Source organism: Platalea leucorodia (genome assembly GCF_965183815.1).
Source record: "Platalea leucorodia genome assembly, chromosome: 3".
In the NCBI taxonomy this organism is placed as follows: Eukaryota; Metazoa; Chordata; class Aves; order Pelecaniformes; family Threskiornithidae; genus Platalea; species Platalea leucorodia.
The window spans coordinates 73,773,217-73,800,368 of record NC_138825.1 but is presented as its reverse complement, the minus strand read 5'-3'; the positions used below and the strand labels follow the sequence as shown (position 1 = coordinate 73,800,368).

At 37.5% G+C, this 27,152-nt stretch overlaps 1 protein-coding gene across 1 annotated transcript in view; it reads left to right on the top strand.

Annotated features, from left to right (window-relative positions):
- NT5DC1 (5'-nucleotidase domain containing 1) overlaps positions 1-27,152 on the top strand; it is a 199,596-nt gene that overhangs the window by 87,679 nt on the left and 84,765 nt on the right. The window contains exons 7-8 of the mRNA XM_082307059.1: positions 12,960-13,134; positions 17,673-17,770. Coding sequence (XP_082163185.1) covers positions 12,960-13,134; positions 17,673-17,770 — 273 coding nt within the window. The remainder of the gene's footprint in view (positions 1-12,959; positions 13,135-17,672; positions 17,771-27,152) is intronic.

Sequence of the window (27,152 nt, the reverse complement as noted above, 5' to 3'; positions counted from 1 at the left end):
TATTGGCGTTGTACCTGGCTGCTGCCCAAGGATGTGAGTAAGGCAGAGGCTCCATCTCATCAGCGCAAGACAGGACAGAAATGAGCCCTGAGCTTTACGGCACTGTCACCGTGTAGAGGAGAGAGTCTTGAGATCAATCAGCTGTTGTTTGCTGATCAGGGGACACCATGCATTTCTTAGTAGTTTTACAGCTCTGCAATTAATATTTTCAGAATATGTACCTTAGTCCACATCCTTTGTAATTGGGCTTTTTGATGCAAACAGGTTTGGATTGTTGGCTAGCAAGAGAGAGAATAATTTCCAGCAGTAAAATGGATGCATTCTGTACTGTTGTCGTTGATGAACTGCAAGCAGATTAGTTACAGAAGAATAAAGAAATGGTTTTTTTCAAATATTATGCTCAATAAAAAGGTATTATATGACTTCATCTTAAAGGTCTTTTCCAACCTAAATGATTCTATGATTCAATAGACCTGAGAGATGGAACCCTGTAAAGTTTGCATCAACAGAAACAGCAACAACATTTCAACACTGCTGTAAGAGATACTCTGTAGTCGCGTAAATATGTTTATCAAATATATAACTTGCCTTAAATTTCCAGAATTTCCTGCTAGTAGCTGCAGACGTCCATACAAAAATTATCTCAGAAAGCCAAGTGTTCTCACTTGATAGAGCCTATAGGTGACTTGAAATGGCAAAGTGGTCTGTCCAAACACATACGATCGATCTAGAGTACGTTACCATCCGCTTGCTGTAAGAGGTCTCTTTTAAAGCCAGAGCACACCAGGACGCATATCCAAATGTATCTTCAAAAACGTTTGGACTTCGCTGCCCTAATTCTAAATGTAGCTGCTTTAATATGCAAGTTTCTTCAAGCTTGTATGCTAGATTGCGATCAACTTGAATTGCCCATGCTAGCATCTCTGCAACTCCTTCATAGAAACATCTGACAAAAAGTTGAGATACTTCTTACAAGAAAATGACAGTGGAACTAGCCATGAGAGTACATGATCTCCCATTAACAGTTAATTCATTTCTGATCAGAATGAGAAAAAAGGAGAGATCAAGCATAGCAAGTATCCTTAGCCATTTATGTGGCATGTAAGAGGGCCTGTGTTCACGTCATTCCTTTTCTGCCAGATTTAGGTTGTAATTTTGGACTAACTAACTGAGATTTCCGAAGGATGAGCTTGAAATACGGAGCCAGAGACTAATTCCAGGTTTGATGATTAGGACACCCATATGCAGAGGCGGATAGTAAAGTTTGAGTCCCTGTTGCCATATGAAGTGGAGAGGGTCAGATAAGTAAGATTAAAGCACAAAAACAAAATCATTTCAGCACCAGGATTCAGTTGACTGGAACCGTGTTCCAGCAAGGCAGAGACAGTACTTCTGCCTGGCTTGCAAAATGGACTTGTGCGCAGTAAGCGAGTGCCAGTCCATGTGCACGTGTGTGTTTCTCCCTTATTTCTTTTTTTTTTTTTTTTTTAAGGGCTTCTGTTTAATCCTGATGCAGGATGGGGGAAAATCTAGAATCCCAAAGAAATTCATGAGCTAAAAATAATTGTTTCCTGCACAATTCTGCTTACAGAAACCCTTTTTCCTCCTGATGCTCACTCCTGGAATTAATCTGGGCTAGGCACCATTCATTTGGGACCTATTTTACATTAAGTGATATTTGCAAGTTTACTTTTCATCTGTTTGCCCTTGTTTGGATAATATTAAAACAGATAAAGATTCAAACCAGGAGAAAAATCACAAATAGAGCACTTGGAATATTTTTTTCATAACTTTTAAATACACATTTCCCTGGGCTCTAAACTCCTTGTAGACAGACTGACCAGCAAGGACCTTTCCAACAGCACTTTGGGTATACTTTGAAATAATTTCTTCTTTTCCATTCTCCCTAAGAGAGTGATGAACTCAACACACAGGCTTTGCACAAAATTAGTTAATTTAATTTTGCAATTTTTGAAACATTTTTAATGGAGACTTTACATCTTGTTAAATTTCTAGAAAGCAGCTTTGTTTTCTTTGTTGTCAAGCTGATAGCACCATAATAAGAATAAACAGGTCTTTGTTCTCAAAAGAACAGCATTAGTAATTCAATGTTCCTCTCTCAGCCTTCCTATGGCAAGTTCACTGGTACAAATGGGAGAGGGATAGTCTGCAATGAAAGTAGAATGAAGTCAGCAGTCTGTGTCTCTCTTTTGTTTTGATGAAGTTGTCAACATGGACCTCTAGTTTGTGTATTGGTGAAAATTGATTGAAGATTGGTGAAAAAATTGAAGATTGGTTAAAAGTGTATTATTAATAGCAAGAAGTCAAAAGCTGTGCTGCTGCTCCTTGCTGAATTCATTCCTTTTACTGCCTACAAGCAAATTTTATTTCTGACATGATCATAGGCATCATTATCCATAGGTGAGGTGGATAAATAAAGCAATGGGTGGAGATGGGGGTGCAATTCATCTGTAATACGTAATCAATAGTACTTTAAGGAACTATAGAAGATACCTTGCACTTACCCCACCACTACCAAAGGGATGGGTTAGGTGTTCCCTTCCTAACAGATAATTGTCCAGCCTCTTTTTAAAGGCCTGCACTTATGAAGATCATATAACCTCCTAGGCAGCTTTCCCAGTGCATCAGTACCCTTAAAATTAGAAACTTTCTTATCATGTCTAATCTCGATTTGCAGAAGCGTAAGATCACTGCTTCTTGACTCATTGACCTTGGTTTCAGGGGGCATATTATTCCTTTTTTTTTCCCCAAGCAGGGGCTTTCTACATGATTGAAGACCGTTATTATTTCTCTCTCAGATTTATCTTTAAGCTGTCAGATCACTCAGTGTTTTCGATTAAGCCTTCCCCCGCACCCACACCCTGACCTCTTGCTGTTTGCAGATCATTGCCATTTGGGGTCATTTCTGCAGAACTGCTCGTTTCAGTTCTGTTCTGTCTTTCAAAAGTTTTATCTGAAAATTATAGGGGATTTCCCAAGGCCCTTGCACCTTCACGAAGGCCAATATATAGAGAAAAAGAAAAAATGAACAGAAAAAATGAACCGCTCGATAGATGGCACCACCCGCATGTAGTACCGGAGAAACACCGCCTGAAAGGGTGAGCTTCCAGTAAGGGAAGTTGCTCACTCTCTTTCCAGTACCGTATGGCCAAACTATTCATATGGCAAACAAATATGCATACATGCAGGTTTTGTTTCCTCCAGCTGTGCTGGCTTCTTAGAGATAAATGAATGCCTTTATACTACGTCTCACTGTGGTGTCTAAATGTAACCTGACTCTCTTCTTGTCGTTTAAGCTCTTTGGGTCTTATTCTGATGGCCCTTCTCGGTACATCTTCCTGTTAGTATTTCTTTTCTTTTTATATTTTATTCTAATATCCCCCATGGGGACTGGAAATACACTTCTGCAGTCTCATCCAGGAACTGGTTTATGAAGCCCTATAGGCCAGAATCATGAAAAGTACCTGGTATATATGTGATTTGGGACCTGTATTAACAGGATAGCTAGTGTGAGATCCCAGGCAAGAAGAATAAGACTTTCATTATATGTAATAAAATATGACGATAAGCTTAATAGAAGGTGGTACATCACTTACGGTTATTATTGAACACTACTTGTAAGTTAGAAAAATCATGAGATCACAGAATGCACACAGGACTCGTAACTTGGATTTTCTGGATATATAGATTAATCATAAAGATGAAAAGTGAATAGCCTGTTACAAATCTCCCTTATTGTCACACTTCTCTGTATTTATGTTTTGTTTTTCTGATACAATTTAAGATGCCTCATTTTACACATAGTTCTTCCCCCTAGCCCATTCTTGTGGTGCTTGTTGCTTGCAGTTGCCCATCAAGTTTTTGTTGAAGTGTGGATGTGGCATCTGTACAGGAATGTTAAGTAGCAAGCAAAACTGGAGTCTACATGCAGCTCATGGTCCATCCGTACCCATTTGGAAAGTTTGCAACTGTAGACCCACAGGCTGGAATTAACACCATTTGTTATTGTCAGTGCGCAGTTCCTTGGGAGACAGAAAAAGATTATTTTGTGTTTTAAGAAAAAATATGGTTTTTCTTTACAATGTGTATACACATATATATCTCTCTCTTTGTATGTGTGTGTGTGTGTTAGTATGTACATGTGCATATATAAGAAGTGTATGATGCTACTGCTTCCAGTAAAAATATTTCTGAAACTTTAATTTCATTCTTACTGCAACAAGTGCCTCAAAGTAGCTGGTGCATTCAAAGCTTCAAAAAGAGTTTCAGTTCCTCCCCAGAGCTATTTTATTTTGAGATCTACAGAAAAGGGGATTACCTGTAATGTCTTCTTGATTGAGCAGTAGAGCTGAGTAGGACTTTCAGTTTGTTTATCAGCAACCTGTAGTCTGGGTGTCATTATAAAATATCGATGGACTATTTTATTTCTTCATTATGCATTTCATTTCCACACCAAACATAACAGTATGTTTCATGCAAGCCAATGGACTCAAGTAAACCTCATCATATGTATAAATAAAAATGTAGTCTATTATTTGACTTCCTATGAAATGAGGTGCCAGTATTTCTTTTAGGCTACAGCAGCATCCTGAACAGACCCCATTTCCCACCTTCTAGGCTGTATTCAGTTGAACAGAACAAATTCCTCCTTCTGTCCTACATTGTTTTGCAGGTTTTTTATGATGTGTTTACCAGGGGATGTATTTTAAAGGTGTGTGAGTTGACCCCAGGTAGAGTCTAACAAGCATTTAAGTATGCAAAGTTTATTGGGAAAAGAAGGTGTTCAGTGCAAATAGTTATAAAGTATATAGAAGAATAATCTCAAATATACTTCTATGGCAAAGAGCAAGCCTGTATGACAAATGAATGTATAAGGATCTGTAGTTTCAGCAGTCTGAGTACAGGTGAAGATGCAGATTGCCAGTATATTTATGATAATTTCCCACTGATAGGTTGTCTCCCTATAAAGATTAACACTATGGCAATACTTATATAGCAAATCATCCTTGTAAATCTTTAACAGGAGGAAAAAGTGTGGGTTTTGTTGCTTTGAGTAATCACTATAACACCTTTCTGTCTTTTACTTCCGAGTGTAGGTAAGTGTGTTGCCTGAATCCTATAAGAAGACATTCTTGACCATGGAACAAAACAGATTTTTCCACCTGCAGAATATTCACTTTAGATGTTCACACATTGCAGTAGGGATTATGAAGTTCTGGAGAATCAGACTGATTTAACTGAAAAGGTTTATCCAACAAATGGTAGTTACCTCTGCATGGGTTTAGTGCTCAGCCCGTGGGTTGCAAGAGTGTCATCACAAATTAATTAATCTCATACAGTTTGATAAAACTGGTCTGTTACACTGCAAACTAGCATGGTAATGTAAAGCAAGGAAGTTAATTATTTTGAGAAAAATAATTTCCTCTAAAATGTAGCAACAGATCCTGTCCTACCTCCAAAGTACATCCTTCCTGCTTTGTAGTGTACTGTGGAAAGATTGCTATGTTGATGTAAATATTAACATAAAACCAGAAGGAAAAGAAAAAAAAAAAATAAAACAAGGAAAGAAAGAAATGCTGTTTCCAAGTTTTGTGTATACAAAACTATGGAAGGTCATTCAAACTACCCACAGCTGGACACCTTCCTAACAAATGTCATCTGTTAGCAGCCCTCATGAAGTCAGGCTGCAAACTTTGCCACATACCATGTGCTTCTCATGACTGTTTCCTTTAATAAAGGAAGGGATCTGCAAGCACGGGATGAGACAGGGCAAGGATTGCAGAGTGGGGCTAACTCTGGCAGTGGGAGCAGTTCTACCAGCAAGGTAGAAGTGGTCTGGACTAGTCTCAGCCACTTGGGAACACTAATAAGAACAGACAACACATGAAAATAGCCTGGCTTTCTCTTCCAGAGTCCATGGACCTCAACAAGAAGCAAGAATAACTCTCCATGCAAAAAAACATGCAAGCATCTGGCTGTGGCATTGCACTCCTAGGAGCCTTGACCATTCTGCAGGCAGGATACTGCTGATGAGATGGGAGATCAGGCAGGACTAGAAAGCAAGGGGGTGAAGACTAGGGGCAGACTGAATGGGGTTGTTCTTTCAGATAGGAAGAGGGGGAGCGGTCAGGAAATAGTTTTTAAGCCTGCTTGAAAGGCTTTTGGGAAAAAGTGGTTAACAAGTTATGTTTTCAGGAAAAGATGAGCCTCACCTCGAAGCTGACTTTGGTTTGGGCCAGCCCTGAAACCTGCAGCCTTGAGAAAGAAACAACAGCTGCTCGTGGTTTCCTTAGAAGAATTTCTAGTCGTTCAGCCTCCTTTTAGTTTGAGACCTATCTTTAGCTACCAGAGCATTTTAATTTTTGCAGTAAGCTTCTCGTAGGCCACAGGAGTGGAAAATGAGTAGAAGAGGAAGTGACCCATGAAATATTTGCAGAGGTGATGTTTTGTGTGTGTTCTGCTGAAGTGTTTCGTTCAATATATTAAATATTTATATAGCCCTGCAGTCACTATTAATCCAAGTAGTCATGTTTTCCCTAGCCCACAATGGATCCTTACCTTACAGTCACCCCCTTGAAATTAATCAAGGTGAACACAGAGTTGTCACCACTGGAAAACAGTTTATTATTTTTGAAAACAAGATCTATTTCTGCTTGAGCAGAGCTGGGTGTTGCTAAAAATATTGCAAAGGTTAATGTTACACGAGCTGTAAATATTTTCTTTAACAGATACACAGGTAAAAGAGGCAAATGGAGAATCAGATGATCCTGTACATCCATTAGTAATATGTGATTTGCTCAAAACTGCAGTGCCGCGTGCAAAGCATTTACTTTGTAATCATAAAAATCCTTACTTTTCTGAGAACATAAGAGGAAAAGTTTTCTCTTTAATTCGATTTGACATACTATGGGTATGAATTATTAACAGAATACAATTTAGTCTTAATACTGGTCTATTTTTCATTTCTCTTTGTATTACCTAGCTCCTCTCTTGTTTGATGTCTGTCATTTTTCCCTTTTCTTTCCTGTTCTGTTCCACTTGCACATCCAAGAGTAGTTTGAAAGACACTCTGCTTTGTAGGCAGACACTCATCTATCTGGGCACACAAGCTAATTATTAGCTTCAACAAGCAACCCCTACTCCTTTTTTTCCCCTTCTCTCCTCCCAGAAATGTTGCGTCTCTCTTTTTCTCAGGTGAGAATGAGAAATTTGGTACCATAATACTAACATTTCCTTTGTCTCCAAACTCAGTATCCTCTTTTCGTGTCTGCTCCTTGTTAACTAAGAGGTGTAAATAGCTAGTACTCTTCCTGCCTAAGCTAGACCAGGATCCTTAACCCTTTGGTCTGTTAAGAGACTGCACCGTCTTAGGTAAGCAATTGAGACAATCACAGAGAACATAAAAATACAGAATATTTTATATCTGTCACACTTCTTTTTTGCTCTTGTGACATTTGCCTCTTCCTAACCTCCTATCTTCCTGGACTCTCATCCTTTTATTCTGTTTTTAAACATCTTTATCGCCTGCGGGAAGGAGAGGGATGATTTATCTCTTCCTGCTGCTCCCTGTTCCTGATATCTGTCTGAACCCAGGCCTCCAGAATGTAACCATATTTTGCCCAGTCATCCCTGCTTCATGCTTCACTCTGCTTTCTTATCTTGCTTTATGTTAACATTTCCTTCCCTCTGTCTCTCATTTTGCTTCTGCTGCTCCTACTAGAATACACACTTGAGCTTAAAAGAAAGGAAGTTAAAGATGACTTGTGTAATGTAATTTTAACCATCATCCGCTTTCTCCTCTACTTGCTTGCGGTAGATGAAATGTAAATTCTTTTGCAAAATCTTCTGTAATTAAGGTATTTTTCTTGTGTTTCTGTTGAATGCTCATGTTAGGTTTTGGATATATTTATTTAGACGAGAGAAGCAGGCAACAACAATGGTCAAAGAAGTGTCTTTCTGTTCACTCTAAAAACCTGAAGTGCTGTAAGACCACGATGGAAAGCAGTGTACAATGAATATAGCTGTCTGCATCATCACTGATAGAAACACTTTATTTCAGCTCTACTCTGTCAAATTAATAACTGTTACCTTCAAGCCTGCATTCAGACAAAAGTTAGGGAAAAGGTATAAGTTCTTACTCTCCTCAGAGCTGCAGAGAATCTGGCTCTGGGTACTGATAGCTAAGCTATCAAATTGCCTTTGAATTTAAAAGAGAGAAAAGTCACATTCCCAAATACTACTTTCATTGTAAAGAGATGGTTAGTTGTTAAAGCCACTAAATACAAGCTACAAATTGGCAGCTGAAAGTTTATTTTTCTTGGCTGAATTCTAGGGATTTTTTTAGCCTCATACCTCTCTGCTTAGTTAAATCGTATAAATAGCAGATAAATTATTTTTAATTCAATCAAGTAGGTGCCCTTTAGAAGCAGTGACAATACTGAAAAATACACTGTGTTTCTGTGTTTTAGTTCTGGACTGAAACCTTGCCAGAAACATGCCTCTTAAACATTTGCCTTTTTTATAATCCAAGTAACAGTTAAGGGATGAAAACTTCAGTGTCCTGGCAGTGCGGATTTACAGACATTGAGTCCAAAGGAGTCCCGAGCCAGTGGGATGTAAACTGACCCTGCCAAAGAGAAGTGGTGTAATAAAGAGCACATGAGAAATCCACAATTATTTTTTCCCCAAATGGAGGTATTATATTAGAACATCAAACTGCATACTTCAATAAAGTAATTTTGCAACTGTAGCAGAGGAGGGCAGTTGGATTAAAGACTGGATTATTGTCTGTGCTGAAGGACTTCTGCCAGTCACGGCAAGCATTGTACCGGCTCTTTCTGAGTTTGGTCTGGGGGTTCTGCATTTCCAGCTACACATAACTCCCATCACACTTGCTATCACAGCTGTATTACAAGCAATTAAACTGTAAGGCAAGATGATGCAAAGAACATCTTGATCAAATTACAATGTCAGATGAGACAAGAAAAAACAAACTCCGAACTGGACACTAAGGGAACCTCTGATAATATACATAGAGGAAATTATATTGCTTTGAAAATACAACAGGACGTAGATCTGATAGGAGGCTCTGGCAGGACTTTAATTTGTGGCAGTTCTAGACAACTCATTTTAATTGCTTATATTTCTATCTTATGCTTAAAAAGGAAATATATTTTTCTGAAAGGATACTTAATGGACTGCAAAGGCAATTATTATTTTTGAAAGTGTATTTGGAAGATGATTATAAATCCCTACAGAGGCTAGTTGCTAATTTGCTATCCCAGGCTGTATTTCAGGGATTTCGGATAAACTCCAAATTGTTTAGTAACAAGAATGGAAATTGAAAAACTGCATTTGCTCCATGGCAACATACATGTAATAAATTACAAAGCTGTGCATAAAATTCTTAGATGTTTGCTTTCCTGCTCCCCATCATTGGATTAAGTTTTCTCATACAATCACAGCGGGTAAATATGTTGATTGTTATGTTGATTGTCATGGTCTTCTTGTTTCCATTTTTTTTTACAAAATGCTCTCTTGTTTTTTGAGAAAGTGTTTGCACTGCCAAAGAGGCATATTACTAGTGTAGGCGTTGGCATGCATGCAGATAACTGAAAACAATAAAGAGACATTCGAGCTGAAAGTTGGGACATTGGTTTTGTTATTGTTGTTTTGCTTTCACTGATTTGTGGGTACACATTAATACATGTTAATGTCCTTATAGCTGTATGTTGAGTGATATTCATAAAACAGAGAGAGAAAAATGTAGAGATTTTATTTTAGGCAGCATACAGATAGCAAACTGTCAGTTGTAGATCTGGTGGTGACCACAAGTTCCCCATTTTGATACAGTGAATTTGTGAACCAACAAAGCTTCTCTAAAGCATGCTTATAGTTCCGTTTTTAAGAGTATTTTGAAACTTGGGTGGTCCATAAGCATTATCAGGAAGGTACTGCAGGCTAGAGACATTTCTTATTTCACAAGAATGGTGTTCGTCTGAAGAATTAACTTTTTGGTTTTCAAGAACAGAACTGTATGACAGTTCCATATAATCACTCTTATTACCATTAACTCACTTTCTCCTTCCTTTGTTGGCTCTGGTAAAATTAGTTCTTTTCTGATTTCTCACTGACTCCTTGCTCGATATAGAGTTTTCTTATTATTTTTGTGGTTTTCCTGCTTTAGAGAAACAAAATGCAGCATATGGCATAGTGGTAATATATACCCTTGGAAAAAATGCTTCATTTCTCACTGTCATATCATTCCATTTGATTGTGAAGGCTTGACATGATGCTATTTCTCCATCACATGTTAAAACTTCCACAACTCTTTTTGCCAAAAAGGTGCTTGTGGCTCTGCTGTCCTCCTCAAAACTGGCTCTTGGCCTGAGATAATGAGCAAGGTTTTGAGCTTTTATTTTAGTTGGCTTTCAGTAAAATCTTGCAAGCTTTGGTGGTTAAGCTCCTTTACAGGTATATATTCGACCAAACTGTCTTCACCAGATGCAATAGTATGTTAGGAATTAAGTTAAACTCTACTTTCCTAGGCCATGTTGGCCTAATTACACTATAGTATGCTTTAATGAGGGTTCTTCTAACGTACCTCTGCCTGATATGGCAAACAGCCCAGAGGCAAACTTCAGATCCCAGTGTCAAGAACTGATTCACTGCTTGTCTGTAATTAACAGTTGAGCTTCAGGGTCTGGATAGAAAACTAGAATAAGACTCTTTCAGCTCATATGTTGAATCTAGAGTTGTTGACCTTTTCCAATGCAGATGTAACTCAAAGTCCAAATATCATAGATTTATCACATAGCAGATACTGCACAGAGTATGGTCAAAGAAGACAGTGTTGATGAAATTTACTCAAAGTCTTTAAATCAGTTAGACATCAAAAAATGGTCAACAGAGAGTGGGATGCATTTGATAAGGAAAGAAAAACAAAAGAGTGTCCGACAGTAAAGTTCATATAAACCGGCTCTTTTTACCTTAGGGTAAGAAGAGTGATAAATCACTGTATATATAAATGAACTTGCCATCTTTCTTTTAATTGTTTGAACCTGTAAGAGCTAATGCCAAGCCTGCTTTGTTTGTGTCCCCCTTCATTCTCATGCAATGTTGCGCATTTTCCAGAAAACGAAGAAAAATTGTCATAGCATAGCATATGAAATATAATCACCAATGATAATACTGAAAAAAATAATGCAGCTTCTGCTCCTAAAAACTATATTGCTCATCCCAAAATATTCACGCCCCAGGAAAGGGGCGGGTGGGGGGAGGAGGGGGAGCTGGGGAACGCTACAGGAAACCTTCTTTCGTAAATCTGCTTCATTTAATCAAAAATCATTGGTCTTGGCTAGCTCTCAAGGCTAGCTCTCAAGGCTAGCTCTCAAGGCAAATGTCATGGTATCCCGTAAGGATGGCTGCAAGAACAGGCTCATATTCCCCTGGTACAGGCTGCTACACAGCCTGACCTAAATACTGTGAAGAACTGGAATAGTGACCTGGTTATGAGTTGGGAGATTTTGTTTGAGAGACTTTCTTCAGATATAGTAGTCCACTCTGTAGCTTTTGGGAAGAAATCTGTCAAGTCACAGTACAGAATAAGACATTTTTGCCTCCTGTCTAGTTGCAGTGATAACAGCCAATTCGGAACTTCTTTTGGGAGACTTTTTTTCCTGCCATCTGTGGATGTTTGAATGTGGAATTTATGAAGTAGTGTTATGTTTAGCACCCAGCTAAACTCTTTCAGTCTTTCTTTGATACTACTGTTTCAAACATACATGTTCTCTTTCATTAAATAGCTAAAGTTCAAGTGGTTTAAATCTTATTTTTTCAAACTAGAGAATAGCATTACTCACATACCAGAAGGCTAAGTAATGTCTGGGATTTATTAAATCATTCAGCAAAGTTGACCACAGACAGTTGCATATAGAACAAATGCTGGAAGAAAAATAATCTTCTATGATGATGTTCGTTATACTATAACACACACAGACTGAGCGCCAAATACTTGGTATCATTTCTGTCTCTACAATTATTATATTTCTTTTTAGACCTTTAACTAGCTTGACATTTTTGGTTATAGAGGGTTTGAGCACAGAGGAAATACGTAGTCTTAGATTATAGGAATGATAAAAAAAGGTAAGTTTAATGTTAATTTGACATCTTGGTAAAGCAGCTATGGGTTATAACAGGGTAAATATTTATTGGTGACTTTAATGAATAGGTAAATTTTTACTGCCAAGCATGTTATTGCACACTTTTTAAAATCTTATATTCCAAGTGTATTTCCAAAATTCTATTGCTGTTATGTTCAGCAAAAAGAGCATTATTGAAGCTAGAATTGGAACTGGGTTTTTTTTGCATCTGTTCCTAGTATTCCACATACCTGTGAGTTTTTCCCCGTTTGTTTTATCAACCTTTCATAGATAAAGTGCTAGTTGTGAAAAATGCAAAAACATTAAAATGGGTATTATTGATCAGACAATGCTAACCTAAATTGTCAGAAGTAACTGAGCAGATGTTCTTGGGAATTTCAGGTCCTTACCATTTTCTGAACATCAAATTCATTTTAAAATCACAAATTGAGTATCCAAAAATTGAGCAAAGGCAACAGGGAGTAATTGTTTGCTGTGTAAGACTATAACCTGTGATTTATGTATTATTTACTCTTACGAACAAAAGAACATCAAACAAAATAACTATGAAAATTCCATAATAAAAGAGGAAAGTCATAGAAACTTACTTCTGCTACAGTGTGTCCTCTTGGTTTGATTGGGTTTTTGGTTTATATTGAATTACAACCCAGGGAAAATTTTAAACTTTGCTTCGCCTTTTACAATTGTATTGTTTGCACATAAAAGGATATTTGTTGTGTGGATTAAGTGGTTTGTGAGCAGGACTGGATAATACATAATTATGTTTTAATTTTTTAGAAGACTGTGGGATGTATTTCCCAGAAGTGAAAAAGCATCCAGACAAATATTTACAAAGATGTCCCGAGTCTGTGAAAAAGTGGCTGAAACAACTGAAGAGTGCTGGGAAGATTCTGCTATTAATTACTAGTTCTCACAGTGACTATTGCAGGCTCCTGTGTGAACATATTCTTGGGTAAGTGCAATGTCCATTTCAAATTATATCAGCCAGGCAGCAACTGGAGATAAGCCTGAGCTACAGGGAAGTTAATTTGAGTGTCTTTATGTGTTGTGAATTACTTTGATCTGAGGTTTTTGGTGGGCGTCTCTCTAGTAGAGTGTTACAGGGTTCTCGAGGCAAAGCAGTCTATCTGTGAGCCTGTGAGCTGTATCTGACCTACAGCACGCTTATATCCTGCATCTCTTCTGGGCATCAGGATGGGACTGAAGATGACAGGGAATATCTTTCAGGCCAACACCCAGTACATCATCTGAATCCCAATTTTATCGTAAGTTCTTGCTAGACTGTCATATTCAAGCCACTTCGTTTCTGTGCTTCTCCAGTGGTGAGTGCAAGCAGTAGTAATATTTCATTTCATTGCAGTAAATGTGCATGAAAAAGCTTACAAATACTTCTTCCCAATGGTGGTTTCCAAGAGATGGTTGTGCATGAGAAATGTGCATTTACAAATCACAGCAGAAAACATAAAACACGTAGTTCATTGCACTTGGCAATTGGTTGAGATTGTAGTTGCTGATCACAACAGCTATTTTTAGCTGTAATGTTAAGAACATGACTGGTCAAGTCAAATTCAGTGAAATTCAGCAGAACCATCACACCCCTAGAAACGAATTAATCAGTGATGTGAATAGCTACGTGGATGACATGGTGAGACTATTCAATAAATGATTCAAAGAAACAGAGTAGTGCAACGTGAGCCAGCCTTGGCTATCTGGGTAGGCAAGGGAACAGCAGACTGAATACAGCAACACTGTAAGAAAACCACAAGTAAGGTGAAAAACAGAGCTAGCTTGCAAAACCAGTCCTGCCAGTATCACTTCTCTTTTGTACTCTCTGGGCTAAATGCTAAATTGAGCATCAGCTGTGCTAGTTCTCACTGCCTTGCATGAACATTATACTTGCTCATTTGAGGGGAAAATACACATCCTCACAAAAAGCAAGTCTCCTTATGAGTAAGATGCCTTAACTCTGTGTAGATCTGCCTAGTTGTTTTCTGAATGAAAATTTCATATAAAACTAAATTCTTGGCCACATATAATGATTTTGGCTTTCTTTTCATTGGTGAATAATGTTTTAGCTGTTTAAGGCCGCTGTAGAGATCCTGCTGGAAAACAGTAAGCAAGGTAGCAGAGAGGGTTGGTTGCCTTTCAAAAGACAGAAGAGAGATGTTCTGCTACAAGGACACTGGATCACTCTGTTTTTCCACGAGTGTAGGATGTTCTACAGTGTTTATTACAATCATATTTTCCAGTGACTCATGCAACGTGGCTTCCAAGACATCTTCTGGAGAACTGAGTACTCCACTGTCCATTAGACGTTACTGAAGTATTTTTTCCTGAAAATAGTTCTAAATTTTTTTTGCTTTTGTTTGTTCTATGCCTCTTATATCAGACAATAAGGCCCTACACACCCATGCTGCTTTTTGCGATACTGCAATATAGTCTAGGTTCACAGCTATTATCTCTGCCCTTAACTTTAATTTGACTAGGCTAACTGCATTTTATTCTTCACATCAAGCCTTATGAATTACATCTATGTAGTCCTTTATTAATTTCTTTCCCTACTTTCAATTAATCAATATCATACTGAGAAGTTCAGAACTGTATCGTATTACATGAAAAAAAACCTAAGGATAAAGATGAAAAGCGGTGATGTGTGTGAATTTTTAGCCTCTTACTCCTAATATCCTTACCTTGTAACTGTTAACTTTTTTGCACTTTATTTAAGGAGTTCCTTTGTGGCTAAGAAATCGTTGTCCACATAAAATCAGCGCTGGGAAATTCATGCTTAAGTGTATCATTTACCATTTCAAGAGCAAACTATCCCAGTTGTGTTCATCTGACCAAGTTGTCCATAACTGAAAGACATTTTGGTAAGCAGAAAGGAAGTCTAAGAGAAAATCTCATTTTGAAATAAAATGAGAACCAGTTCCCGGCCAGAGCAGACACGTATTGCTGGGATCGGTGTGTAAGGCATGTAAACCTACAGAAGCAAGTGCGAGTTCATTCACACAAGTAGCAACATCATGGTGTGACTTTTCAGGCTTACCTACCATGAGAATGCGTGTCAAGTTAACTGAATGTTTAAGTGGTGGCAGAAGCACACCTAAAGAAGAGTCAATCATCACACAGTCACTAAAGCTGAGTGTCATTTCACCTTTTCATGAATGTTAGCCATCTAAAAGCTAGGAATTTTTTTGAAGTTGGTCATTTTGATTCCCTCTGTGGTTAGTGGAGAGAAAACACTGGGCATCATCCTTGGCAACTCATTCTGTACCATAGAATTATGTCTGAAATAAGTGGGATGAATTGCCTTCTAAGAATGTGGATGTTTCTCTGTTGGCTCTGTCTGTGGTGTAGACCACTAGTTGTGAATTCAGCATGCAATTTTTAGATGGCTAAAGTTATGTGAGATACATCCTACCCTTTGTCTTAGCCATTTACTGTTACCACAGGCCACAATACCAAGCGCAAGCAGTAACTGGAACAGATTTCATCATGTATAATATTACATAGTAATGTAACACAAGGTACAGGCTCTCATAAAATCAGTAGCTTTGTACATTAGATTTAGTATGATTCAAAAAAGGCCATAGATAACACCTCCCCACAAAAAACAGAGTTTTTTCTTCAACAAATCAATAAAAAGTTAACTGAATCTTGTGAAAACTCTGTTCATTCTGTTTAGAATTTTTTACACAAAGCACTCGCCACTGTTCCAAGTCTTTGTTGTGCTCCTGAAGTGTTGGCTTACTTTTGAAAGTTCAAGCTTAACTTACTGGTGGAAGCATTATTTGCCATATGCTAATTTGAAAAGTTTAACTCTATCTATACTTTTCACCTAAGGCCAGAAGAGCCATGGCTGTTTGCTCAACTTCTGGAATCTTCCACACAGAAGCTAATTTTAAAAACATGCCATTGTCATATTTGATCCTGCTTCTTTTAAAAAGTAAAGGCTTACATATGGTCACAGGTGGAGAAAAATAGACAAAGCTAAAATTTCATGAGAGGAAGGAAATTTAAAGACATTCTATTTTAAGGCTGGAATGTAATTTAGAGCACAAAATAAAAGCTTGAAGATAAGCTCATGGGGAGAGCATTCAGTTTTTTAGTTAAGATATCTCAGTCTCATGGGAAATTGTAGATTATTTGAAAATGACATGGTTAGCTAGTTTTCTTCCAGTAAACTACTTCTGTTGATAACATTTCAGTGCCTGTACCCATCCTGGACTTGCCATCTGGGACTTTGTTCCATGCAAGAGTATCCATCATTTTTTGGATGTTATAGGCAATATAGTCACCTAAACAATAAAACATTTCTACTAAAACAAAATACATGTCACAGATGGGAAATGTTTACATTTTCCAATAATAAAAATAACCCACTCTTTAAGTAACATTTGTCTAATTTTATATTTCAGTAACTTCAAAACGTGTAGGTAGGCATTGTTATTATTTCTTGCTATAGTTCCCAGCTTGATGATGTATTAACTGAGGTCTAATAGATTCCTTAAAATAAAGAAGACCCTTGCCAGAGTAGGAATAACTGTCACCTCCAGAAATAGCCCATCTCAAGGTAGGAGAGGTGGCATGAATGTTCCCAAGGCTGCCTGTTTTTCCTATCGGCTTTGTAATGATACTGACTTGCATACAAGTCTCTAACAAATACCTAAATATAAATAAGTCCCACTTACAGACTATGCCCAAATGTACAATCCCATTTAAATTGATGGGATTTCCACAGTTCAGATATTGATCTGTATTTTAATGGACCTAACGATCTTTGAAAAATCTGAATTCAGTTGTGTGATTCAGCTAGGAGATTAAGACTCGGTAGGTGTTCATTTGCGAGCCACATGTCTAACCTCCCTGTAAGCAGCGGGGATTTAGTCAGAGCAGCCAGTGGAGTCTGAAGAAAGAGTTCAGCTAAAAAAATGGCATTTCAACTTTAGGGTATGTGAAATCACCCTTTAAGACTTACTTGTCTGTATTAATTAGATCTCTGTTGACTACAGTGGCATCTTAGAGACCCATTAGGCCTGTGCATATGTACAGTATGGATACCAACAATGTAAGCACCTGTGTTTAAGTGTCTTTAGTCTTCAGTTACTTCCTACCCCATCACTTGACTTCATGAATTCTGCTTTATAAAGAAAATCCCTCATTTACTCCTTTCTATACTTGTATATGCATATGTTGTCACCTGCGATTAAAATACGTCATTTGACACATGTTCTCCTGAAATTTAAAAACTCCCTGGGCCAAGGAACATCTTTTTACAAATAATGAGTGGTCCTGAAGGTATAGCACTGTGGGTTCTCCGCGCACTGTCTTCTTACTTTTGACAACCTCAGGAAAAGAAGGGCAGCAGTGACACTGAACAAGCATCAGAAAAAAAGAAGTGTTTTGCTACTTTCTTAAGTCTTAAACAGTATTTAGTGGCATCTTAGCTAATTTATTAGTTTAGCTAATTCAATTTCCTTTACTTTCTAGGAATGATTTTGAAGAGTATTTTGACATTGTGATTACAAATGCTTTGAAACCTGGTTTCTTCTCCCATACCCCAAACCAAAGACCTTTTCGAACTCTTGGTAAGTTGCAATTGTGACTCCCTTCTCATCTGCTTACCTTTATCAAAAAAAAAAAGAAAGAAAAGTGAGAGGACTCGACAACATATTTTGAAAATCTAGCATTGAGGGAAAAATGGACTCTACACAAGACTCTTCCAAAGATAGAGAGATGTTAGTAAAAAATCTCTCAAGACTGAGGAACACTGAGAAATTAAGAATTACAGTGCTGATGACAATGAAGAGGCAGAGCTGCAACAGTAATTAAAAATGGTATTGAGGCTCAGATATTGCATCATTAATGATAAAGTAAGAATCCTTTTCTTTATCGTGCTGACAAGGTCATACACAGAAAATGAAATTTAGTTCTGGGCAAAAACATAGCAGAAATATTTCAGGAATTTAAAAGAAATTCAAAGAACAGTACAAATAAAATTGCAAGGCTGAAGGAAATGATTTATGATGGAAATCTGACAGTATTAAATGTGTGTAGTTTGGCTAAATAATGACAGAGTAGGCAAAAAGGAAGTGCCCCTGTACTCACTTAATTTAATTAAAACAATCTGAAACATTTGGCAATGTTGTCCATTAGGTAACTAAGGTTGTAACAAAAGAGTTTTTATAAGACCAGTGTTCATTGAGCTACAAATAACAATAGTAACATGGCTGAAGACAGTTAATTTTTCCGTATTTTGGTAAGTACCCTTATGACTAAATGCTACCTGAAAATTCATTTTATATCCAAAATAGCATAAGTCAGCATACGTTGAACTGTATTTTAGCATTTTATGACAGGAAAGTCAGCTGTTCCAGCCCAAAAAAAATTTTGCCTGTGGAACTTTTACAGTAAAACTAAAATGAGCAGCGGAAATATATATTGAAACTGCATTTTAATGTTTCACCAATTTATACAGGAAAATAAGTAAGAAATACCTTAAATGTGATTTTTAAAGGATTAGTTCAAATAGGAAACTGCCAAGTTGACAATCTGAGAAAAAACAAGATCAGAAGGGAAATTGAAACTATTTATCTGAAATGGGAGGGGGCAAAAACATAAAGGATAAAAAAAGGCTCAGTTCTGCGAGCATTTTATTTAGTTTCATATAATGCAAATTGAAAATAAAATGTAATTCACTTTGGATATTTTTTAAGCAGTCAGATTAGCCTGACTTCCTAAGGAAATCCTGCTGTGTCCCTCTCTCAGTAATCCAGCCAGCAACTTTTGAACCTGTTGTCCAGCTTCAGTAAATTTAATAGACAGACAGAAAGCTTCAAGGCATTTCAGCAAGTTTGTTTTGTGCAAACGGGCAAAACAGAGGGAAAAGACTTGAAATTACTGTCTCCATTGAGAAATATTGTGTAGCTTTATCTTAATCACATTATTAGATTATAAGTACCAATTTTCATGAAGCTGTTTCTTTCTCATGCGTTCCAACAGGAACAGCATTCCCTGGAGTCCTCTTACTGACTTACTGATTTTCATTCACTTTATATTTTGGCATTGCAAAGAGGCTCAAGTGAGGGTAGATCACTCATTACATGAATACCTTATTAATACAGAATAAAATGTAGTTTATGTTCTGGAGACCTCACTATCTAAATAGATAAGGGACACAAATGTAACTAAAGCAATCATCAGATAAATAATTTGCTGAAACTACTAAACTGTCAGTGGATTTTTTTAATATGTTTATATTTGATTGACAGTAACTGATTTCTTCTGAAAGACCACCAGAACATTCAAGGCAAAGAATTATAGGACAGGTTTTGAGAGACATGTTTTGAAGTAGTGAACAGCTTGTTTAAGAATATGTGAAGTTCAAACCATCAAAATAGGAGCAATTATATGAGAAAATGTTGGAAATAATAATATAATTTTATAACGTATCTTTTGCTGCTCTCCCTCTGTGTTCCTCACAACATACATATAGCTTCAGGATGGGCACTGATAGTTTCACCCAGTCACTGCAGATACCAAGGACCACAGTTCGTTTTTGAAACAACACACAGTGGAGCTTCTAATACATTTGGGGGGGGAGGGGTGGCTTTCCAGTTTCCAGAATTTTTTTAAGGTTTTCTTTCATATCAGAACCACTGAAAATTCTAAATTTCAGTTTCTAGTTTCTGTCATCCTTTTGCCACTATAGATTTTGGGCAGAAGAAGAGTTTAGCCACTTGTGCTTCAGACCCTCTCTTCTCTGAGAGCACTGGACATGATATATCAGGGAGACAAAATTTCCTTATTTTTGCTTTGAAATAGAAAAAAAACTAGAGGTGAACATCATAGCAAATATTTTCTTAGAGCATAAAGAGTAAACTTTTGTTAGTGTAATTTAGGGAAAAAAGCTCCAGTAAGTGAAACAAAGCTTGTTCTGTCAATAAATTTGTTGCAGAAAATGAACTGAAGTAACTGATTATCAATCCTATCCATTTCTCCAGGGCTGAGTTTCAGCCATGTTCTTCCATCCATCAGTGGGTCTGAATTACAATAAATTACTAATAATACTGTATTCCCTTCTGTTGCAAGGGAATTGTGTTATAAATGGACTTAAGGCACAAAATATGGAATGTGTTCTTAATTTCAAACACCCTAAATGCTGCACTGTGTACCGGAGCTAAATTTTATTTATATATAACAGGATTTTTGCTGCAGATTTACTAAGGGAAAGGTTCTGAAGTTTACTAAAGAGAAGGATAAATTCTTTTCAGTGAATAATTTCAAAAAGGCAACTGTGTTCCATAAACATTTGAAGTAGGACGAGAAACAGGACAAGATGACAAAGAAGGCATTGTCTAGAAATGTGATATCGAATAACTGCTCTGTAGAAATATTTTTTCAGTAGACAAGTAATTTTAGAACTCATCCATTTAGAAACCATGAAAAATTATTTTAATTGTGCAATTAAAAATGCATCACTACTTCATTTGAGTTTCAAGACATGCGTCATTTAAAGCGACCAAAACACTGTTTGAAGTCTTAAAAGATTTGTGTGAGTGCTTTGTATTGAACTGGGGCACTGAAAAGTACAATAATTAATTATTTAATTTGCATTATTTTCTTTCGAAGTACCATTCTGGTAAATGGAGGAACAGTTTATATGTATCTTTCCAGGTTTTAGAACACCTACATTTATTTTTATCTGGCAAAACCGTTTTTATAGTTAGGGGTAGCTTATTTAGCAAAGCACGTAGTTTATGAGAACAGTGCTATAAAAAACCCTTTACTCCCATAATACAAATACCCCATAATTTACTTGTTATTCACAAGGTTACATTTTCTTTTACACAAGGAAATTCTTTAAAAGGGTCTTAAACGTACTAGTAGTATCTTGAGCTATTGGATCTAAGGATTAGGTCAAAAATGTTTATGTAAATCCGATGTTGAGAATGTAGGATTTTCTTTGCTTTCAACAGCTACATCCAGCTTAAAATAATATATCATTCCATGAAGGACTTGAAGGAATACGAATAGCAAATACAGTTGTGAGTCATCTGATAATCTGCAGTACACCAAGATTTCTGTAACATTTGGCAACAGAGCTTTCCCTTTATCCTGTCACTCATTAATGTATGTCAAATTACCAGCCTCACTGCCAGCTCTGATCATTGTCAAATATATTTTTTAGAATGCAAAATTAAAATAGAAATGCTAAAGATAACTCTAAATTCCCTGAAAGTCTTCTATAAGTCTGTATGCACAGGGAATTCTGACTTGGTCCTAAATAAGATTTCTAGATCTTTTATTTCCAACTCAAGAACAGTTACTGTCTTTTTTGATCTGTTTTTTTGATAAACTGAAAACGTGTTGTTGATTGTTCAGTGTCTGAATGTACAGTGCATATTTAAGAGCATACATATGTCTTCATATACATGTATACATATATGTACAGGCTGAAAACAATCCTATATATGGAGTGGCCGTGGATGCCATATTTCTGTGAGACCGTGTGCCCTTACCCAAGCCCAGAGAAACAAACCCGCTCTCCTCCTGCTGAGAGTCTCAGGTTTTCAAAGCCCGCTTTCAATTGCACTTCCAGGCTGTCTGTCTTATTCCTGCACTTGAATTTCTGTCCAGCTTATAGTGCCTCTGCTATGTGATGTAGCCCCCAATTTAGGAAACTCTTTCAGTACTCCAATTTTTTACAATTCTCTGGTAACTGCCATTTTAACAACTCACTACAGAAGCATTTTTCCTCCTTCAGTCATTCTTCTCTAGAATTCTAAAAATACAGGAAAATGCTATAAACTGAAAGGACCAGTTAGAAAAGAAAATAAGGGGACAGGATATAAAATGGCATACTTCTAGGCTGAAGACTGTCTTTGATTATTAGGGGCTGCAAGACTTCAGAAGAAGGAGATGATCCCATGTCTGCTATTTAAGTTTTCTTTTGCCATCTTCTGCAACATCTGGTCTTGACTATTGCCAGACATGGGATACAGAACCAAGTGGAGAATCAGGGCTAATCTATTTTTATGCATTTATATTCTGAGGCCTTTTTTGGCCTGAGGAGTGGGATCAGGAAGGGAATGCCTTCATTTTCCTGGAAGTTAAGTTTGTAAGCCATATAATTTCTTTTTAGGTTATTCTTTTTATTGGAGACTTCTGTCTTTACTGCCAGAAGAATACCAAAATACTACCCAGTAAATATTTTAAAGACCTTTAGTAAAACTGTAGAATATATCTATAAAAAATGTGGAAATTTTGAAACAGATGATATTGCACCATTACAAGGGAATATATCACTCAAATAGTCTTGCATTGTTCACTTATTTGAAGAACATACATAAATGCTATCTCTAGAAAATTCTGATTAAATTTTCAACCAAAACACATTGAATTGAGTCTACAATACAGCTCAGTTGCTATAATTGCTATGTAGTAGGTATCTCAGGTGCTACCTCTGCAGTGAAGGCTACCTTGATTAAAAAAAAAAACTTTTTTTTTTCTTTTACATCAACCTGTGAGGTTAAAACTCAAGACAGCTTGTCTGCTCTTTTTGGCTCTATGTTAGTTGTTCCAATCATCTCTTCTTACCAATCTTGTCTTGCTTTAGATCATCGGATCTTCATATTTAAATGTAGATTCAAATTTTAATTTAAAAATAGTTTTAGATTTAGCCTTTAGTTCATCACAGATATGACAGCCCAACTGTTGGTATTTTTATGCAGAGACTTGATATTTGGCAGAGCACTCACTCTCCCAACAGGAACCTGGTCTTTTGCTGCACCTGTGAATCCTTACCCAAATGTATGGGTTGTGGTCCTTAGTCTGCGAAGACTGTCATATTTTCCACAGATTTGGCCTGTCCTGAACTCCTTCAGCCACAAGTCATTGTTGGGATTAAATAGGACTTTTTGTTCCATCATTTGATGTGGATCTCTGGTACATCTCTGTCACTGAACACTGAATCTTGGACGCCCACTGCTTCCTTCACGAGCAGCAGAGGAGATGGGGGGAAGGAAAATCAGGTATGAATGCAGAGAGCCACAAGGGCATGTGTGTGAGATAAAGATTGATCAGAGTAGTTGGGGAAGCCAGGTGGTGGGAAGAAAGAGCATGGGAGGAGGCAGTAAGAGCAGAGCAACACATGTAAACACACAGAGGAGAGAGATTTCACTCTGTGATGGGCTTTTCTGAATTTCAAGTCTTTGCTTTTTGACTTCTACCATTGCCTCAAGGAGGACTTTTGAAATAAGTCTAATGTGTCAAACAGATAGCTTAAACTGATTTACCCATGTACTGCACAGATTGGCGCTCCCAGCTTGCCCTCTGGCCACAGCAGGTGATGCGGCGCTGCCCTCCCAGAGGCTCTCTGGGCTCTGGAAGTATTTTGGGGGAAACCCACAAAAGGCCTCTTTTCCTGCTTCTCAGAAGACACGAGCAGAATAACAACATAGAGGAGACCTGTGTAATCTACTCTTCCAATGACTCAGAGTGTTCCTTTATTTAATGCAGCTGGGCTTGCTGCCATTCTTCTGGAGATGGTGCCTCTTCATATCAGCCTGTCTGGAAATATTCTATAACACAAGGCCAGATAATAATGCATATTTGCTGACAGCTTGTGACAGAGTGGCATATAAAGGTTGCACTGGCTGCAGACTGCATTATTCAGGAGGAATAAGTCCATAACTGTTTCTCATATGTCTTCTAAAATTGCTGCCTTTATATTGTTATAACATCCCGCAGTGCCATATAGTCTGTGAAAGGAATGAAATTCTTTTCAAGGAGATCTTGTTTAGCAATTCTTTATTGCTATGTGTATTGGCACTCTTTTTCATGTATTTTCTGGCTAATTAGGAAAGAAAAAGAAGGGTTCTAATTAATAAATAATCATATTTTGAACTCTGATTTTCAAACCTAGATCTTTTTGTACCTCATGAGATCATGATGTTGAGATCAAGAGTCTTCTAACTCTTTAATACCAGAAACAGGTTCTGTACATAGCTGGCAGTAGGAGGTCCACTGTTTTAAGGGATAAAGTGTCTGGTTCTATACCCAAGCCACCAATGAGAAATAATTCCCTACTCTTATCCCAGCTAAAGATTTTCATTTTATCCATCATTTCTGGAGAAAGAGGAGTTTCTTTTTAAGCAACTAATTGGTATGGATGATGATATAGAAAGATCTTCATATTTAGTAATAGAACCTGACCATTTTTATTTTTTATTATGAAAACCCATCAGGATTATGGAAGTGCCTTATAAAGATGATTCCTTCAGCTGACACCCTCTTCAGCAGCATGGTCAATGCCTGATTCCACTGTCTGAAAAGCAGCCTAGGGTAGGCCAGTAGGGCTGACAGTGGGACACACATACAAACAAATTTAATCTCATGTAACAGGGTTTGTTTTCATACAGATATTCATCGTCCACTGAAGAAGCTCAGAGGGTGTTTCCAAAAATCTACAATGTCAAGCTCCTTGGCCAACTGTTTCACCTCCCATCCTTTGTTTAAATGATCTTAGTCTAAAACTATTCCTCTTCGTGTACTGCATTTACACAGATAGCCACTCAACAGATTTCTTTCTGACAGTGTAAACAGCTGTCTCAGGGACTTCTGGTTTCCTAATATTATTTATGTGCTGTAGACAAACATTTAAAAAATCAGCATTACCTTGTAATCAAAGGGATTTACCAATTAATCTTTTTAAAGTTTGCTACATAGTACCTGTGTGTAGTTTGGAATCAACACCTTGGGAATCAATTGACAATAGGGGTGATCATTTCCTATCGTGTCATCAACGTTTGTAATTAAGCCATGGGATAGGTAAGATGGGAGACTGTAGTTAAGGGCCTTTTCTTACAGTTAAACTTTATTTCATGTTTGATAAATATAGTCTTAGTTGACAATAACAGTCTGGATTTTGTTTTTTGCACGTTCAGTACGGTGGTCTACATGAAAGCATTTAAAACAGATGCAAAAAGCAAAATAATGTTGGGCCAGCGCATACCTGCATGCTTTTGCAGAGTAGACTGTTAAAGTCACAGACAGACACAATACATTTTTAACAGATGTATTTAACAAAATGTTGGCAAAAAGCTTCATTTTTTTCTGATAGTTTTCAAAATCCTTGGCTTTTGATGGTCATATTTGATGGTCATTGCCTCACACAAGCAAATGTTTTGAAATTGAGGAAGTACTTTTTTATTACTAATTGGCAGTGTACATTTATAATCCTTTTGTAAAATGATGCAAGGGGCCACTCTGCAGTTTGCACTGATGGTACATGTAACCACTCGTACAATGACACAGTTAAGATGCTGTAATTTCTGTAATTTGCCACTCTGTAGTAGTTAGGCTGTGCGGTAGCCAAACAAGCAAGCCAAACTTTCCCTTACAGTACATCCTTTTAGGCAATCTAAGCAGAGAGTCCATTCCTTTCTCCTAGGGAGAGGAATGGAGCATTTTTGTTTTGTTCTGTTTTTCTTGGAATGGGCTTTACTGGTATTTGCTTCAGAAGTGTTGGGAGGCCAGATTTTCATTTCATCATTTAGACATACTTTTGATGATGACTGGTCTCCCTCAAGCATTTTACAGCACATCAGAAGTGTAAATCTGGAGCATGGGCCAACTGCTGGGATTTTAGCTGATGGCCCCTCCTAACTGTCATGGGAGGTACCTGGTTATCAGCCGTGGCAAACTGGGTTGGGTTGCTGCTTCCTGAGCTCCTTTGGCCAATGCCTCAACCGTTTTAGCCAGAGGAGCTACCAGCACACAGGCTAATTCTTCAACATTTAGTCAGTTTTCCTAAACATTGAGGCTTATGGAATCACATGGCTTGTGTGAGTAGGAATTTCTGTCCATCCCCTACTGCAAACCTCTATCAGTAATGCAATTTCAGACACATTTCAGTGTGGCCTAGTACTGTCAGAGATATTGCAGCCTCCACAGGTTGGAGAGGAAAAAATGGATCTGTCACTGCCAGCTCAGAGAAAGGCTGCACTGTAAAATTACCCCTTAGATACCTGAGTATCAGTCCAGGAGAGCCCAGCCACAAATGACCCAGCTACCAGAAGATCCATGAGACTTTGCACCCTATTAGACATTCAGTGAATCCAACTGCAAGACGCAGCTTTATAGGAAGATAGGCCCCATTATTTCCACGGTTGTTCATAAACAACTCCTTGTTTATTAAAAAAAAAAAATAGAAAAAAATACATAGACTTTGAAGTATGGCATCTCTTTGTTTCTGAGTATCGAGATGAATGCTGAACTGTGGATGCATTCTCCAATGCCTGTCTTTCTTTAAAAGAAAAAACTTCAAGTAAATGTGTCGAGCGACGTTCTTTACATGTTTGCATAGTGTTCAAAGTACCTCAGAGGATAAAAGGAATAAGAAGTTATTCATCCAAAAATCAAAACAGTGAAAAATGGCAAAGTGCTTCTGCATAAAGACAGCAGGGGTTGCTTCAGCTGATTACCTTTGATATTAAATAGTGTGTTTGGCAAAAAGCTGATAAGAATATTACAGAAAGCTAGTTCAAAGAAAGCTAAAGCTGCTGCTTTCAAAAGCTGCGTATCAACAATATCCCTTTTGTTAAAACTGGAAAATGTGTTTAGCATAATTGCCAAGTACTCCAAAACCAGAATTCTTCGTGTATGGAAAGTGTATTTTCATTTTCAAAAGGAGGTGCAGTAACTAACACTACTGCAAAATCCTAGTTATTGATTATATTACATTATATTCAAGGGCTGGATAAAACTCAAAACCCAGTTCTTTAAGGTATTGTGCAAGCACGTGATAAGAGTCAGTCTCTGTCTACAAGGAGCCCACAGGCAGACCAGATAAACAAATGGTAAATTAACAAAAGCACCGGCTTTTCTGTTAGAGCCAAGGAACTGAAACACCAAGAGACTGAATGACTTACCCATAATCATATCTCTGGCAGATCTGCGTATTTAACT